The sequence below is a fragment of the Pelecanus crispus genome, chromosome 2 (assembly GCF_030463565.1).
Source record: "Pelecanus crispus isolate bPelCri1 chromosome 2, bPelCri1.pri, whole genome shotgun sequence".
Taxonomy (NCBI): Eukaryota; Metazoa; Chordata; class Aves; order Pelecaniformes; family Pelecanidae; genus Pelecanus; species Pelecanus crispus.
The window spans coordinates 147620467-147638973 of record NC_134644.1 but is presented as its reverse complement, the minus strand read 5'-3'; the positions used below and the strand labels follow the sequence as shown (position 1 = coordinate 147638973).

The window sequence follows — 18507 nt, the reverse complement described above, 5'->3', positions numbered from 1 at the left end:
TGTGAGCCGCCCTAGTATTTTTTCCTTTTATTTCTGCCCTGCTTGCCGTTTGATCTCTTTGGCTGATTATAGGTATGAAGAAACTCCTAGGTTTTGTTTGGTTCTCTGTGTTTTAGTGCAAAAAAGAAATGGTGTTAAATTTTGTGGGGTATTTTCAAATTCACGTATCATCACGTGGCTATAGTTGTGTGACCACAATCTGGGTTCCTATGACTGGATATAGTGTGTGATTTTAGGCATGCTGCTGTCTGTTGTGCTGCCTGCTGCAATTCTGCTTTTTGAGTATTTAATCTAGAAAGCCACCTCCAACACAGGATGAGGTGTGGGGGGAGGAGGTGTAAGTTAAGGTGTGTGTGTGTGGGGGAACATCTGACTTGTTTGGCTGGGTGGATAGGTGACAATAGGGGGCACTGAAACTGGTCTTCTCTTGCAGCCAGTGCTGCCCAGTGATTCTTTTGAGGAAGAAATGTTTATAGCCAAAATTTAGATAGAAATACTTAATACTATGTTTGGTACTATGGAAATGGAATGGTACATACTGATGTATGCATACGCAGTATCATAAGCTTTCCTTCCTATCTCGCACGGCTGATGTTAGCTTTTGATACGGGAAAGAACTTTTATCTCCCTTTGACTTTCTGGGTACCTTGCCATTTATTTTGAATTTTCCGGGAGGAAAAGCATTTTTTCCCTGGGCGGCTGCACAATGCCGGCTCCCTCTAGCGGTCAGCAGGCACCTGTAAAAAATTCCCAGCGACTGTTCGCCAAGGCGTGCTCCCAGCTTGCCCGTATTTCCACCGCGTACCCTCTTATCCGACACTCCGGTGCCGCCAGCGAACGCTGGAGGGGCATCCTGGGGCTGTTGCCACCCCATGGGAAGAGGCTGCCCGCTGCCCTCTCAACCACCCTCTGCCCCGCCACCGAGTTTCTTTCCTCCGGTTGAATCTTCTTCCCTTTCTCATAAAAATGTCTCCTCTTCTGCTTAATCCGCTTCTCAATGAAGCAAAGCGTAGGTATCCAAGTAGAGCCGAAGCCAAACATAGGGTGTTTCCATAGCACGGAGGGAGTTAAATCTGCTTTTCATAAGGGTAGCATGTACGAGAAAACTTACCATATTACCAAGGGTTAAGTGCATCCACATTGAACATTGGGAGTTCAAACGCATCAGACTTCTTTACTTTGTCAATATTTCTCTTGCACTTGTAGCATTGAGTGGTTTCTCTCTGGTGTCTGACTTCTCACCCTGCAGTTTCCCCTCCATTTAACACTCCCTTCGCTGTAATTGAAGACTATTTCTTTCTTACAATTTTCTAAAGCAGAATGTAAAAAAAAATAAAATAAAGCACAGTATTTTTATATGCAAAATCAAGTAAGTAAAACTTGATTAAATATGTGTGTAAGTGCATACACATACGCACACACACAGAGGCACATGCCCAGACATGCACATATATAGAAGCAAGTCATGGAAGCTGTACTGATCCACATAGGTCAATATTAAATTGCTGTTTTGGAATAGTGGGTTGAGCTGGTTTGATGAAAATGAAGTTCTATAAATCTAAAACCCTTTGTTTTTATGTATTTGTTGGGAAAAAAAAGGAATACATATAATTTGAATCTGCTGGGCATGAAATGAAGCACATTTTGTACAACTGTGAAGCGTGGCAATGCTATGATACCTGAAATGGTTTTAATATTTTGCTTGTATTTTCTGTGGTTTCTGTAATAATTGCTGATTTTGTTCAATTCAGGCTTCAGCTGTATGATTTTTTTTTTCTTTTTGAGTTCTGATATTTAAAATTCAAAACAAAGGGAAGATACTTTTAAAGAGGAAAGTTTAAGTTTTATTGTGCAAGACTACGACTGTTGTGATGCTTTAAGGTCCAGAAACGTTGTGTGTAATTGTACGCCCTGTGAATGGTCTCATTAGTTTACCTACAGGTGTTTTCAGTATCTACAGTTAAGCACGTATTTCTGAGTCTTTCTGGGGCTGGGGACTGCAAGGTTAACCCAGCGCCTCTCTTCCTGGGTGAGCTAACCCAATTTCTGTGCCAATGTGAATTTGTATGAATTCACTGGCTTCAGAAGGGGGTTTAATCTGGTTTTACGTTTGTCAGTCTGGTTTTACATGACATACACAAGTTTCTTCCTTTCCCTCTTCCTTTACATGCTTATATTATTTCATGTTAACATTTAAGTATGCATGTGATACATTAGGCCAGACGATTTGAAATATGTTTTTGGTTTTGCTAATGGTAACATTTGTTTTGCTTGTGAGCTTATTTGTCAATAAGTAATACTACCTTATCTAAGAAAGTGTTGGAGGTGGAGGGTCTTAATTTCATGTGAAGTTTCTGAGACTCTCTTTCCCACCTCCCCGTTGCCTTTTTCACCTGTGACCCAGTGCTCAAAATAAAAGACGGTGTGACATGCAGCATCGAGGAGGAGCTGACTTGTAACTAATAGCGAGTATTTTCTCACACTCTGTCTAGACAGTCAGTCATGCAAACACAAGATGTCTTTAATGGCATCATCTGATGATGTGGTATGATAGTCTTCCAAAGTGTGTATTTCCACAAATGCTGAAGTACCGATTAGGGTAGTAATTTGCACTACTTGGTATTATACACTGAAAATCTTCGAGATAGGGGAAAAGCCTATAGTTTCACTTTTCTGTAGCTGGTAGTGGCGCTAAGTAACAGTGGCAGCACCTGAGCGAGGGTTTCTGGGGGAAATATGTTTCAGCGTATATTTTTCATTGGTGGATTAATACCTGTCTCGGCTGGCTGAATAGAAACCAAGGAGTTAGTGTGCTTGGTGACTGAGGATCACTGATTCTTGTGTACGCCAGCTACGCTGCTAGAGCATTCTGAATGCTTCTGGTTCTCACGAGGCAAAGGACCTAGATCTGTACGGGAATATTTATACCCTCTGACTTAGCAGTCTTAGGAATTAATAAATTAGAGGCTCTAACTCTTCTTTTCACTGATTATATGGGGAGTCTAGTCTGCTAATTTAGCTGTCTGCGTTAGGTGGCGGAAATTAGCAGCCTTCCTCAGGCTGGCCCGGTACTGGCTGGAGAGGGAGTTTGGCTGCTGGTGCTTTCTGTCTGACAGGTAAGGTCTTGCTCCCCAGGCCTGCGTATCTGGCCTAACAGAACAACTCTTCATCATTTGAAATATCACCGGGAGGAACTGGGTTCTTGGATGGGTAAAATGGCACAATCTGATAGAGTGGGGATTTGGGAGCTTGATCTACAAGGTGAGGAGCAGTCTGTCCCAGACTGGCCAGCACCAGTCCACACCTTAGAGGATCTTGACTTGTCCGTGACAATTCCACAGTTTGAAAACGAGCAAAGCCAGATGTATATCCATTACATTCTCAGTAGTCCCTATGTCATCTTTTCAGAGGTATAACCATGGAACGTATCACCTCCTACGCCCATGTTTGATTCTTTTTGAGCCTAAAGGACTTCTGGCATGTTTTATAAATATAAGTGATGCCTTTAAAAAGTACAGCCATAATAACTTTTTTGCTGGCAGAATAATTTAATACCTAAAGTTGCCCTCAATCTAAATAAGTTATTTGTAGATTATTTTATCTAGTCTGTATTGGAGACTTCAGTTCCAGTTATATCTAATGGAATACTGGTATGAGTACTCTCCTAGGACTTTTCTAAAATGGGTACAGCTATGCTTTACACTTTGTGTAGGTGCATTGAAAATAAAGAGGTTCATATTTATTTTGCTTCAGACTTTCAGCTGTGTGTAACAAAGTATTTACTGTTATTTTAAGACCGTACAAACTTTGGATTGAAAACATAAATATGTTTTGGGAGAGCAAGTTTGGAAATTTTAATTGGCTTTGGGAGAGAAAATGTTCTTACTCCTTGTGGGAAGGACGTGTGCTATGTGTGGTTGAGTATGTAAGAGCATACAAGCAATACCAATTTGATGCTAATGGCATTTGAGTTTCTTAGATATCAGTCTAACTTCATCTGTAGTTTGTCAAATAACACGCAATCCTGAAAAGGGTAGGTCTTCTAGAGAAGGTGGTACAAAAAGGAAACAAATTACTTGTTGGGGAGCCTTTGGGAAGCTGTATCCGAAAACACCCCAGTGGTTTCCACTGTAAGTGTAGGAGAAGTGATGGGAGCGATTGCTAATGTGGAGGGGTTGTCACTTCCATAGCTTGTAGGGGAGGCCAGGGAGTGGGTTTGGCCAGCGGTTGCTCTGATTGCTCTTCAGTTCTTGATGCTGGAGGCAATGGGCGCCTCTTCTGCGCTTCACTTGGGCCTCAATGTTCAGCGAGCTGGTTTTGAAAGAGCAGCAATAGTTCCTGTGACGTGAAAGACAACCACTCAAAACACACAGTTCTTAGTTTGGTACCTTGTCAACAAAATAAAGTAGAAAAGATCCAGGAAAAAATGTAGACAGGAAAACAGTATTTTGATAATGATTATGGGACTGTTTGCTTATTAGCTGCGTTAGTTACGCATACATAGAGGTATTTTCATGATGCTTGGTGGGATACTTAGAATAAATCCGCATTGTCTTTGCCTTTGTTAAAAGCCAACTGGTATGTATTGAACCATGACAAAGGAACTTGTAGACTTTATTTTCTGGGGGCTTATGGAAGCTGAGGACAGCTGCCACAATTTGGCCCTTATTTTGCTTGTCTGTTCTTGCTAAAGTATTTCATAAACCGTTATGGTGGTAGGAGATCTAGATTTAGAATGTATTTTTCTTCCCTGCATTCCTTTTTACATTCAAATGATTTACCATCAAATGATGGTAAAATTTGCAAAGCCAGGAACGGGCAAGGAGAATAGAGACCTTTAAAAAAAGGTGCAATTCTGACAGGAGTCAGTTTTTAATTATTAAATAACTGAAAGTGAATTTATGATAGTTTTGAAACTGTCAAAAAATGACAGATTGTTAAATGAGAGGAAAAAGATTATTTTTCTAATTTTTTTTCCTTTTAAATGAAATTATATGGTAAGACAAGTTTATTTCTTTCAGGAGAAAATAATATGTCAAAGCAAAGCCAAGCCATAACATTTTTGTCTCAACTCTGAGACTGAACTCACGTATTGCTTATTTTATAATATGTGTAACTATCTGGCCTTCAGCTGCTAAGCCATGAGCATGGGACACGGGGTTTTTTGCCAGTCAGAACCTTTTACCCTAGAGAACTGAAACGAAAGAGAGTGCTTCTGCATTTTTGGTTTGTCGTCACGATGGTAGGACCAGTCAAGGTATCATTATGGATGAAGAACATGACGCAAAGCATTGTCCGTCATTCACCTACTTGACATCATCCACAAGCTCTTCCTACCAAAACCGGGACACAGTAGCACAAAAATCTCTTTTCAGCTTTTGGGAGACAGAGTGGAGATTGCATTATTCTCAAGGGTTTTTTTAGCACGTCTGAAGAAAGCTCTGATAACTTGGCCTGAGATAACTTCAGTGAACTCCCAGGATGCAGAATTTCTTCTAGCTCCTGCATAGTAAATGAGAAGAAATGGGTAAACTGAGTGTGCTTTCATTTATTCTGAAGAATAGCTGGTGATATGAAATGTTCAACTGTCTGAGCAGTGGAGAACCAAGATAAGACTGCAGTAAAGTTGTGATATTGCTCTTGCAAAAGGGTCATCCTCAGTATATGAGCTTCATACCTGGTGTGCTACAGGAGCTGTGAAACGTTATGTTGTCTTGAAAACTTCCCTGTGCCTGTCTGTCACTTGCCCCACATGCATTCTTATTCCTGGTGGATAAAGCTTGCAGGGGTAATGTTTTGTGACAGAAGATGGAGTATGAGTGTCTGAGCTGCTTTTTGATACTGCCCTTCTGCAAATCACCTAGGGAGTAAAAGTTCGCCACTGGGGAACTGGAAACCGGGTGATGTTTTCTTTCTAGGCCAATAACATGACTGCATCTGGTGCTGGCAGAAAGTTATATCTATATTATGCCTGTTTGAGATCAGTTGTTTATAGCACAAAAACATCTATTGTGTTTAGGTCCTTGTGTATTCATTAAGAAAAAAGTCAAAAGGGCCAAGAGATGAATGGAATGAAGACTGGACCGGTCTCAAACAAGTCCCAGGCATGCTTGGCTGGGAGAGGGTCTGCAGCGGTGTCATCCAAATGTCATGTTTTATGGCTCCATCATAGGACTTCCAGGTTTCCTTGGGTGTGCAGCGCACAGGGTGGGTCAGCTTTACCATATGTATTAGGCTTATACCACGCATTCTCAAATGAGTCCTTTTCAACCAAGGCAGATAACCTTGTAATATTGTCCTGCTCTGTGTAGCGGCAGGTCCGAGAGTCAGGAGTTGTGGGTCTCCACAAACACTGCCTTGTAAAGGTGCTGCGTGGCTTGGCCAAATCTGAAGGAGGGAAGGTTCTTTACTGACTGTAGTGTGATGCCATTAGGGATGAAAGAGCTATGTTATTTGTCCTCTTAAGTGGACTTGGGGGTTTCTGCCTCCCAGTTCGTCACTACTGTGACTCACAACATGTAGTTACCTGCTTGCAAATTCCATGCTGTCCCTCTCAAAAGAATCAAAATTAGTCCAACGCCATCTAGGTAACCATCATCAGTATTAAATCTCACAGATTTAGGTCTCAATTCATATTATTTGGGTGGTGGAGGCGGGTTCTAATCCTGTTTGTCATATGCGGGGTTTGTTCTTTCTGTGAGTTTAAAGGAAACAAGACAATGGGCTCTTTTAATTTGGCAGTTTTTATTTTTATTTTTACCATGTTGGCACAGAAGTAATAAGTACTGTACAATCAATATAGAGCGTCTTTTAAGAATCTTTCATGCCTGAATATACATCTGGAACTGTTTGCACTAACTAAAAGTAAAATAAATGCCACAGCACATTATACCATACTTTTTTTCATTTAAAAAAGGAAATTGAAAACACACCACTCCTAGAAATGCTTGACATTGAATTGGCTATTGAAATGGTATCAGTAAAGTATTTATATATTCCATATTTTGTTCCACACATCAGCTTTCCTTGATGCGTTAGACTTGGAAGGGTGCCATGTGAGCTGAAATGTTGCCATATATGAAAGACCGCCTTGTTTTAAAAATGGACTAAATCTTTTAGGGTACAGGAAGTAAAGTAAATCTGTTTGAATACATGCACATCTCTCTTTGCCCTGCTCCTGCACGTTTTACTTTGTCTGTTCCCTATTTGTCTTCAGAAGCTGGCTGTGCTTACAGTAGATATCCATGTTCACCTAATAGCTAAATATAGTAATAAAAATAACTCCTACCGTAAAAAATGAATGAATGACAAGAACAGTATAGTTTCATGAACCAAAAAATCCACAGAAGAAATATCATAATTTAAGGTTGGTTTTACAACATTCTTTAATTTAAAACGGAGCAAAATACTTCTGTGGTAAAATCACAGTTCTTCACTCGTAAAAGAGATTCAACAATGTGTATTTCAAAATGTTTGGTGTTTTTTTTTTAAAAAAAAAAGTATATGTAATCCAAAGCAAATGCAATAGATCTCAGCATACTTGAAACATATTTTGTGAATTTATTCTAAGTCTTTCACCGCACCAGAGGGTTGTGTGTATGGATTAGGACTAGACCATTATTTCACCGTCTATCTCCATCCTGAATTGATTGCAGCGAACACTGCAGAATGAATTGCAGATGTCTCCTTTTCCCTCCGGTTTGGAGGACCTCTGGTTTCAGCCCCATTTGATCCGAACTGGGCTAAGGAGTGCAAGTTTGTCACTGTTTAGAGGGATTCGGTGGAACAAATCTTTGCACCTGAAAGAATTTACACTGTCTGTATATACAGCCTGTGCTCTGAAATGTGTGATGCTGTTGGATACTGCTTGTATAACTTTCTGGCGTGTCCCTGCTGATTCACAATTATTGTTTGGAATGTCAGAGTCCAACAGGAAAAACACCCCAAAACTCAGAACTAACTTTGCAAATGGGGAGTTTGGTTTGACACAAAAGCATACAAAAGTTTTTGAATTCAAGAAATTAAGCAATATTAAGACATGGTTTTCCTTAAAGTTCTTCCAAATTTCAGGCAAAGTTCAATGTATATGCTCCTGTATTGTAAAACTGGAGCAAATGTACTTGAAATCTTTCACAGGCAGGTTTTCACATGTAAAAAATACAGTTTTTCCTCTTGAGGGATTCTTTCTTCCCCTCCCAAACCCTCATCACCTCTGAATGTAGGGATAGCAGAATATCTAGAGACTTTGTGTGAAAAAATGTCTATACCTAAAAGCCCTCATGGAATAACATAGTTTAGGGGAAACTTGGCTTGTGAATACAATTTAAATACTGTTTTGCCTTTAGCTTTCATATCATCAGACTATTTTTCAACAATTAGAGTAAAAAGTGTTGGTTGTTGGGTTTGCGTTTGGGGTTTTTTTTAAATTAAAAAAAATAAATAATGATTCGTGGAAGCTGGAGTTGAGGGCTAAGTATCAGACACTACAAGCTTTAGGAGTTCAGATCACAAGAACTGGTAACGCTTTTATCAGTGGCATCTCTGCTTTGTGCTCCATCGCCACGCCATCCCCTGAGAGATCCACCTCTTGAAAACAGGGCGGCTGAGGTTCTCTGGGGTTGCGGGTGGTGGGACAGCGGTGGGTGCAGAGCGGCAGCAGGCAGGCGCTCCCAGTCCTGTTGCTCCCGCGGAGGTTAGGGAACCAGCTGGAGAGGCAAGGAACAGGTAAATAGTAGCGGTGAGAGCAGAATGGCTCCTGCGGGAGTTTTGCTATTAAAGAGGGTGGAAAAAGCTGTTCTCCTGGGCAGCGTGGTGGTAGTGGTGGTGTCTTCCAAGCACGTGGAAGAGCTTTGCGCTTTGCATTGTACTTCTTCAAAAGCCCTTCCCCCCACCCACCCCCCCACCCCCCCCCCGCAAGGAGAGTCTCTGCTCTGACAAGATAATCTTGTACCCTGGTTAGAAGTGTTTTGAGGTGTGCTTGAAAGGAGCCTTATATCTCCTTACAGAAGGCAGGGCTAGGGAACTTGTGGACAACCAGAGATAAATCTGTCTGCCTGCGTTCATACAGTAGCAGAGTTGGGTTTAGGGCTTTACAAGGCGGGGAGAGAGGTTAAGCAAAGGTAAGTGGCCTGTAGAGGGTTTTTTTTTTACCCCTAAGAGGTCCAAAGAAAAGTAATTAGGAAAATAAAGCCTAATGTCATTAGATTTATATGAGAAGTACAGGGGTATGTGGATAATTTCAGCGATCTGCAAACCGGGTGGCAGACACTGTTCGAGGGAGTAGAAACCAGTTGGATCGCGGTAGAATGGCAATCTGAAATTGGAGGGCAAAACCAACACACTATTTCCCGCTACCGTGTTCAAATTAAGTAACGAAACATTGCCAGCTTTTTGGGAAAGCCTCCCCCCTCCAATCTGAGCGTGTTTCTGAGCGAACCTGAACTTTGAAATGCAGCAAAGGAGGGGAGCAGGAGCCGTGCAGTTGGTTACGGGCTCGGGATCGCTTTTAGTTATCAACAGCTGAATTGGAGGATACAGGCTGTGCCTGCTCGCTGCGAGCAGCAGACTGTTAGAGGAGTTCGATTTCTCTCACTCCTTCTTCCACCCACCTCCATCTCCTCTGTGCCTGTGTCTGCGCTCCCACATGCTTCAAATCTGTGTACCTGGACTGCCTTCCTTAACGGCTCAATGTGAGTGTTAGCAGAATGAAAACCAGATGGACCAGCAGTTCCCACTGTTATCTCCCCACCAGCTCTGGCAAGCCTCCCTTTCTCTCTCCTTTCTTGGCATGGCAGAAATATTTGCCTTTATTTAGGAGGGCTTGGGCTCACTGCTGTGCCTCTTTCCCTCTGTTGCAACATGAGCTGAAAGCTATTTATTCCCTTGTTGCTGAGGTTGGTTGAGGTGAGTGCAAGATGAATTCAGCTATTAAGGAAGCAATTAACATTTCAAGACGAATTTTCATCGTTCTTTATATTAAATGAATGGCTTGTTGAAGATATAGATTTAATGTTTTAGTATAGCGATATGGAAAGGAAATTTGTATAGAATATATTTAAAAACTTGCTTTTGTTTTCCAGCATGTAATAATATACTGTTGCTTGATTTGCAAATCAAACCTCACCTGTCTATGGAGCAGCCGTAATATTTAAACTAATAATTTTGGATACTGTTCCCTACACAGCTGAGGTTTACTAACCTTAGATCAACACTGCAGATCCTATAATACTGTATCTGTATTCCCCTCATCCTGTTCTGGGGGTGTTTCACTGCTCATCTTCCCCAGACTTGTCTCTAAATTCTGTATGAAATTATTCCCTTTCCCTGAGAACTGAAGCATCGTCTGTAGGCACTTCTACAAAGGCTGAAGATGGCTTCTATAATTGCCGAACCTGACACACTGCATCTCTGGGACATGCTTCTTCAGTTTCCTCAGTTTCAGGCAGCTAAAGATTGGTATCTATTATGTGTTGTTCATTTTTGTGTGTTTTTTTTTTAAAAAAAAAACTTTCTGATAATTAAGTGCTTTGGGGCTCTTTTAAAAATACCCTTCCTTTGTTAAGTGTGTGCATTGCATTTAATTTCTCTTAGTGTCTCTTAGGGCAAATTTTAGATATGATTTTTTGGTTGAAGTTTGTATGTTGTTAGTAAGAACAAGGAAAGAATGTTGCAAAGTGGAATGACAGAATGGACAGAATGTGATGGACTTTGCTGTTGTCTTGAATTAAAACCACAGACTTAGGTGCTTACCCATTAGCAGCGACGCTTACTTGCTTTGCAAAATAGTTTAATGGAGCTCAGGAAGACCTGTGTGGGACAGCATATTAAATAAGTAATCCCAACCCCCCAAAGAAGGGATGGAAGAATTTCACTTATGCCCATTAAAAGCTAAACTTGATCTTACTTATTTTTACTCAAGATGGCTCGCTAAACTCATGGCATGAGTAAGGAAGCCTTAATTTTGCTTTCAGTTGGTAAATGTTGTCATGTTGTGCCCATTTATGTGCCCATAAATGAAACGTAAGGGTTTGGGTGGGTTTTTTAAAATTTTAACATAGATGTGTCCAAAAAGATGTTGGAAAAAGAAGATACTTCTCTAGCTTCTCTATCAAACATCTTGCATCTTTAGATCTTTAGTTGCAAGAGAACTGTTAGGTTTTCTGCCTGGTTTTGCCTTTTGTTTGTTTTGTTTTCTTGGGGAGGTATGTTTCTACTTATCTTGCAGGTTTTGAACATTAAAGTTGCTCTTAATGTGTGAAGGTGCAAACTTAGATGCTTTTTAAAAAAACAACGGTATGTACATGTGACAATTTACTTACCATTTCGGCATGTTGTGTTTATTTTTCTGGTGAATGTAAGAATAGCCAGGGGCAGGGTGGTAAAGTGATCCAGGAGGCACGAGGTATTTCACAGAAGTATCTCTCCGTGATTACAAAGAGAAGCGATGGAGAGGGCAGCAGGTGTTACAAAGAAGAGACATGAAGAGAGCTGGCTTCAACCAATATCCCACCCAATATCTCACCTGTACTAAAGAGCTTCAGGTTTTAGTTCTGGAAGTGCTATCATAAGGGGATTTATTACCTTTCTGTCTCTTCATCTGTTTTTTCCTCCTGGCTAACGTGAGAGCCTTGAAGGGAGGTGGCATTATTGCAGCTCCAGGAGTGCTTGGGAGGTAGCATCTGCACACGCTAGAAATAAAAACAAAAGATAATGCAGCACTGCTACAAATGAGGTCTTACCATCTGTGTTACACCTTCTTAAGTAAGGTTTATATGATACAATTTGGGAAGAGCACAGTGGAGTAGATAATCGGGTGTAATCTTTTGCGGCAGATGCTGAAATGGCTCACTTCTTGCATTAGCTTTTAAGTTTTTTGTCAGAGGGGGTGTGCTTGGGGAAATAAACCGGTGTGTTTCTGTGGTGTGTGTTGCAGATCGCACTGAGAAGCATTCCACAATGCCAGACTCACCTGTGGATGTGAAGACACAATCCAGGCTGACGCCTCCAACCATGCCACCTCCTCCCACTACCCAAGGAGCTCCAAGAACCAGTTCATTCACGCCCACAACGTGTAATTAGACCTATTTTCTTCCTTTTCTTCCATATTCTTTCTGTTCTGTATGTAGGAAACCAAAATACATGAAGGGAAACCTGCATGACGTGTCAGGAGCAGCATTTGGTTGTACTGCGATAAAGTAATTAAGCCAACTAAGATCACAACAGATTAATGCATCTTTAAGGTATTAAGACATTCAGCTCAGAGTTTGTTGTTGTTTCATCAACAACTTGGCTGCAGTGTCAAAGAACGGCGAGCAGTGGTTTCCCATGCACTTAATGCTCAGATCAGTCCTTCTGTGAGAAGTACAGAAAACCTTCTTCTCCTCTTTTATGCCATTCTGTCGTTTAAAGGATCCCGTTCCCTTTTGTATACAAACTTTGGGGTTTTGTTTGTTTGTGTTTTTAAACTGGGGGTAATTCATAAACAAAATACTTATCTTCATTCCACTTATGATTGAATGAAGTATTGTGATTTAAGTGCTATATAATGTCTAGTTAATATTGATATAAAACAAAAAATAAAGGCCTTTTATTGTTTTATCTAGAGATTTCTAGTCTGTGACCACTTTACTCCTCTAAATCACTTGGGACTGCATCTCTGTCTCAGTTTATTGATGTAAACACAGAAGAAACTACTAGTCTTGATGGAATTACTGTGCATTCGTATCAGTGTAACTGAGATTTGAATCTGGCATGTTGTCTGGACTATTCTTTTCACAGCCATGAAATGATCCACATTTCTCTTACCAAGATTTAGCTGCAAATTTTTTGGTCTCTTTTATACTGCCTTGTAATAGTATAAACATGAGAATGTGTTTACATTTCACATTTTAAATAAAACATTTTTAGAACAGTAGAATACATATGCCTAAACAGAATGAAGGCAGCATCTTCTATTTGTCTTGCCTATGTCTGTTTAGTGCCTTTCTGTCTGTTAAATGCCTTATTTAAAATTCACCTCTATGCAGAAGGCCAGCTGGAGGCCTTTGTACTACTTATCTCAGGGAACCCCGTCCGGACTATTTACATCAAATTTAAACAGTGAGGTGGGTTTGTGCCAGCTATTTGCATAAACTCAAATTTAACCCAGTGACCCTGATCCTGCAAAGATTTGTCTGTTTTGCTTAACTCCAGCACCTGAATCATCCTAGGAGCTGCTCTGGTCTAAAGTTAAATTGTGGCTAGGTTTTTGCAGATTAAGCTTTCCAGTGTGATGCACTTTGCACAGTTCAGGGTAATCTTCCCAATCATAAAAGGAATAGGACAATGTTCTTCTTTAGTCACTGTTATCCTCAGTGTACTCACAAGGTTTCTGGATGTTTGGTTTTTTGATTGGGTTCAGCACTTCGGAAGGTGTATCAACCATAGCTGGATTTTTGGGGCTGTTTATATGAAGACTAAAATTCTAAAAAAGTCTAATTTTAATTGTCTTTTACCCTGTCCGATTTTGGAGTTTGGCTGTAGCAGTTCCAGCTCGCACAGTAAACAGTCACTTCTGTTGGAGTGTCTGTTACATTTATTATTACTACAGGGGGAATGCCTGTAGGTCAGGAAGATCATACTTGTTTTCTGGTCAGAGTATGCTTCTTTTCTTTGGTTTAGACAATTAAAAACTCTTGACATATAGTAGTTTGAAATTTTAAATGCTAAATTCTGTTTTATTAATAACATGGCTTTGTTTTAGAAATGACATAGATCTTTGCCAGTTTGCAAATTCAGACACTATAAAGAAAGAGATAAAATAATTTGTGTGGGGTGGGCTATTAAAAAAAAAAAAAAAAAGAGTTTTAGAGAAGCTGCATTTGGGGAGTATTTCGATGTTTCTTTTGTTGTGGGAGAAATTTTACCTGCCCTTCCCCTCCTCATATCTATCCTAGGTAATGAACTCTGCTGTTCTGTACTTTCTTGATTGCAGCCCCGGGACCCTCTGCCTAGAGCAGCCCCTTGCCAGTATCTGAGTTGTTGGGTGGTACCAGTCTAGAGCAGGACATGTTCTTATTCTTCCCAGTCCTTGTTTACTAAGTTCATGGTATGATGCCTTTTGGCTATGCAAGTTCCTTGCAATCATGATGTATTTGTTTACTCAGATAACTCACTCTACTGCAGCGCCCAGGGAGTGTGGCTTGGAGCTGCACATGGAGCTGAACTTGCTGAGGCCAGCTTCTTTCTATTTCTGCTTTTCCCACTTCTTGTTCTCCCTAGCCCACTCAACTAGAATAGGCAACCAAAAACTAGGATAAAACACAAACAGAAACTAGATAACCATTCTGATAGCTTTTTCTGTAGTACCTCCAGAAGGGCACTTCAGTCACCAGGGCAAAAGCTTCTTCAAAAGTATTGCGGTACTGATTTCAAACTGGTAAGAGGGTAGTGATTTAAATCTACTAATAGGTGTCCACCCTCAAAAAGGACTTGCTGTCTGAAAATAAAGGTGACACATGAAGAAAGTGGCAAAGAGGAAGGGATGTTTGGCTTCAGAGGGACTGATTATTAAGAAACATAGAAAGTTCTTTAAGTTGCTAGCTCGCCATGGTTATCCTTTTAAATAGGAAGCAATTTAGACTAACATGCCTATGCATTTTTGATTGTAGACAAGTTCCTGATTTTTCATGGTTTTTTGGGATGGGTTCTGAATGACTTCCCAGAAAGAAATCAGCAAATTTCTCCAGGGCAATGGCCAGCTGAGCACAGCTGCTGCTGGGTGTAGTCGTGTGCTGCGTGCCCACACCTGCCAGCGCACTGGTACATTCGCATTTCTAGGGAGCCGTCCTTTTTCTTGCCATTCGCTGTCATTTTGGGAAGTCAGACTTAAACAACCTCAACAGAGTGTGTTTGACTGTTGCTGTTCCAAGTAACCTGGGTGGAAAAGGATGTCCTCAGTTTGATTCTCTGCTCTCTTCTGGAGTGTGGATAAGAATCAAACTGAAATCGCTGCCAAAAACTGTCTGTTGTTGTCTTCAGTATGTCTGCATGAATATCGTTGCCATAAATTTTGAACACTTAGTACTTCAGATAGTTATTCTCACAGCAGCCTTGCAACAGGAGGGGAACGCTTTCCTGTCCTTTTTAGAGATACAGCATTGGCACATGAAAGCTGAGTGATTTGCTCATGGTCTCTGAGAAGTCTTCTGAAGTCCAGCTTCATGCCCTAGCTGCAAGGCTTCAGGCCACAGTGAGCATGGCACCGTTTGTACCTGCACAAACAACTTTGTGCGCTCCATATGTTAGCAGCTAGGAAATCTGTACTGGAAAAAATAACCTTCTCATTGGGTGGTGTAAGGTTAAAACGTGAAAGTCCTGTTTTATAAACACAGCTGTCAGTTGTGTGTACAAAACACAAGTAAAAATATTCAGAGATAAACGGAGGCTTCGTGAAATATGTCTGCACGTTTTTTTTCTACCCCAAAGAGCAATTTTTTTGGTCTTCAATCATACATGCACTCATGCTTTTTCTCTCTGTTTCCCTCTCTCTCTTTTTAAAACCCTCTGACAAAAGGCTGATATTCAAATGATGCTTTTCAGGTCCCGGAGCACTTTGGGGGGGCTGTGTGACAGGCAGCTGCTGTTACTTCCAATCCATACACCGTTCAGTACCAGCTACTGGGAAATAGATATAAACTGCAGAGTGTCGCTCTGTCAAAAGGCTAATTATCTTTGGTTGTGCAGCTTAATTAATTTTGAGGTCAAGCACAGAAAACATAAGCTGATGGATTTTCCCCTCTGTCTTCTCTCTCTCTCCCCCCCTCCCTCTATTTTATCCTCCCTTCTCTCTTTTTCTTTCAGTAACCAATGGCACTAGCCATTCACCAACAGCGTTAAATGGAGCTCCATCTCCTCCTAATGGCTTTAGCAATGGGCCATCCTCTTCCTCTTCCTCTTCTCTGGCTAACCAGCAGTTACCGCCAGCTTGTGGAGCTAGGCAACTCAGCAAACTGAAGAGATTTCTTACAACCTTACAGCAGTTTGGCAATGACATTTCACCAGAGATTGGGGAGAGAGTGCGTACCCTTGTGCTAGGACTTGTGGTAAGCAAAAAGCAATGATATCATAACTGCGATCTTTTTCTCTCCTTTTCCTTCCTTTATGCTTGACATGTTTATTATATAAAAGAGTGGGTCACATACACTGCATATATCATACTTTAAGGATACCAAACATGCAGGAATGAAGTGCTGGCTCTTGCTGCCAGAGCTAACACGAGTAACTTGACTAGCTGTCCATCAGTGGCGGCTATTCCCAACCAGATACGGACTTAGCTCCTTTTGCCAGTATAGTGTTATGCTGTGATGGGGTGAAAGGGTTTTCGTTCTATACTGGCAGCACCCCTAATGTAGACATACCTTGGATTATATAATGGAGTAAAATATGGTTTGGCTTGCCTAGTTTAGTTGGTTGGGGAGAGTGCCCTATATATATAGCGGCAGAATACTGGTTAAAAGGATGAGCTGAAGGTATGTTTGGACTGCAGTTACGCAGTGGAAAACCTGTTCTCAGTATTCATTGAACCCAACAATGAGGGACCTGACAGGGCATTGCTGCTGCTTAAGTCACCTTATTTATAAGGTTATCTGTATGTGATTATATGGCTGAATGACAATTTCAGCTCTTTCTTACCTACATCTGCCAAGTTGGGCTGCTATTTTACAGACAAACTATTGTGAATCTGGACTAGGATTCTTTTTATTCCCAGTAAAGCCCCTTCTCTGCCAGACATTGTTGTCTCCCATGTATCTCCTTCAGCAATAATTAGATGTACTAGGAAAAATGCTGTTGTGGTGCTCCAATTTATATCTGTTCTGGGCAGCTGCAGTTGCCATTGACTTCATTTGGAGCAAAGACTGCCAGCACTGTTTAGTGCTAGGGCTCAGGTGTCCTCTGCTTGTATCTTCACAAAACATTATGACAGCAATGGGTACCCCTTCACTTGAGTCTGTGTTGAAAGGAAGTTTAATGTAGGCAGTATAACTTCAGTAAGTCCTACTCTGCATTTGCTTTCATATCCAAAATGCCTGTTTAATGCGGTTTTGCTTGTCACATGGTTCTCTGTGGAAAGGGGAACTAGTAAAGAAACTAAAGACAGCTTTGGGAGCATCTACCTGCCCTTGATTTTCAGATCAAAAAGGGCTTGCCACTGTTAATTACAGTTGATTTCTACCTTCATCTGAGCTCTGAGGAGCAAATTAGGATCTTTTCCTTGGGGATGTCCACATACCATGTTATTCCCTTGGTCAGCCCTGTGCAGCATGTGGTCTTCATGATTATGCCCTCAGCTGCAAAGGAATGACTTTCCTACATAGCCTAGAATGTAGTAAACAATCCTCCTTATAAGTACAAGAGGCAAAGTGCAGTTTTCCTCCTCAATGAGGAATATGCCTTTAAATAGTGTGATTTTTTTTTTTTTTGTGTGTGTGTGTGTGTGCATGTTAATTACCACTTCTGCACTGGGAACAAAATTACAAGACGCTCAAACAGAAAATAAATAAAAAGAAAAAAGTTGAGAAAAGCAGCTTTAACTGATGTTTAAAATGTGAAAGCATTTCCATGCTTAGCACCTGAGAGCTGAAACTGTACTCTAAGCAACAGGCACTGAATGTCTGAGGTGCTGGTGGTTTCCTTTGAGTATTTTAATAAGGTAATAATTTAATATGAGGCATGCTTTTCTTTATCCTCTTATCAATATCAAGAATGAGTTATTAAGCAATTTCAGAGTGCTTTGGTTACTGTTTCTCTTGCTAAGTGTTTTCATTATTTTGTCACCAAGACAGAATTTTTTTTCTCAACAGAATTCTACTTTGACAATTGAAGAATTTCATTCCAAACTGCAAGAAGCTACTAACTTCCCACTGCGACCTTTTGTCATCCCATTTTTAAAGGTATTGCACAGTTCAGTGATCTGGAAAGTATTTCAAACCATATTGTTGCTAGGTCACAGATGTGTGTTACAGTTTTTCTTTTTTTAGAGAGTCAGGAAAATGAATAACGTTTAAGGGCTGCTTTCCATAGCTTAGTGCATGGAACTACATTTTGAGCGTATGGTTTGGGGACCATTTTTGGCTATTCACAGGAACTGTCAGTTCCCTAATTCTATAATCGCTATTGTTTGTTTTATACTTTCAGTTTGTAGGTATAGAAGCTTTCACAAACCAAATCTTGAGACTTGGTTTTAAGTATAATAATGTCACGTGCTTGCAAAAAGCCAGAGTTTTGCAAACTTTGCGTGATTCAGAGTAAGAGGATGTCAGGAATTCCTGCTACCAGCCCTTTTCAAAAGTGCTGCTGATCATTAGTACATGATGAGATTGTGACACTCTGCCATACAAGGGAAAGACTTTAATTATTTCTTCTGATTCCAGCCACCAGTACAAATGTGGTGTCTTAAGAAGGCTGGTGACTGTATCCACTGTTTTATGCTTGTGCACCTTTTATTAGAAATTAAAGATAAAATCTCAT

General features: G+C 40.7%; 1 protein-coding gene across 2 annotated transcripts in view; it reads left to right on the top strand.

Moving 5' to 3' along the window:
• Nucleotides 1–18507, top strand: part of RUNX1T1 (RUNX1 partner transcriptional co-repressor 1) — a 105296-nt gene that overhangs the window by 43741 nt on the left and 43048 nt on the right. For both annotated transcript variants that reach the window (XM_075728236.1, XM_075728235.1), the window contains exons 2-4: nucleotides 11933–12070; nucleotides 15841–16082; nucleotides 17841–17930. In XM_075728236.1, the coding sequence (XP_075584351.1) occupies nucleotides 11956–12070; nucleotides 15841–16082; nucleotides 17841–17930 (447 nt within the window). In that variant the 5' untranslated portion in view covers nucleotides 11933–11955. The remainder of the gene's footprint in view (nucleotides 1–11932; nucleotides 12071–15840; nucleotides 16083–17840; nucleotides 17931–18507) is intronic.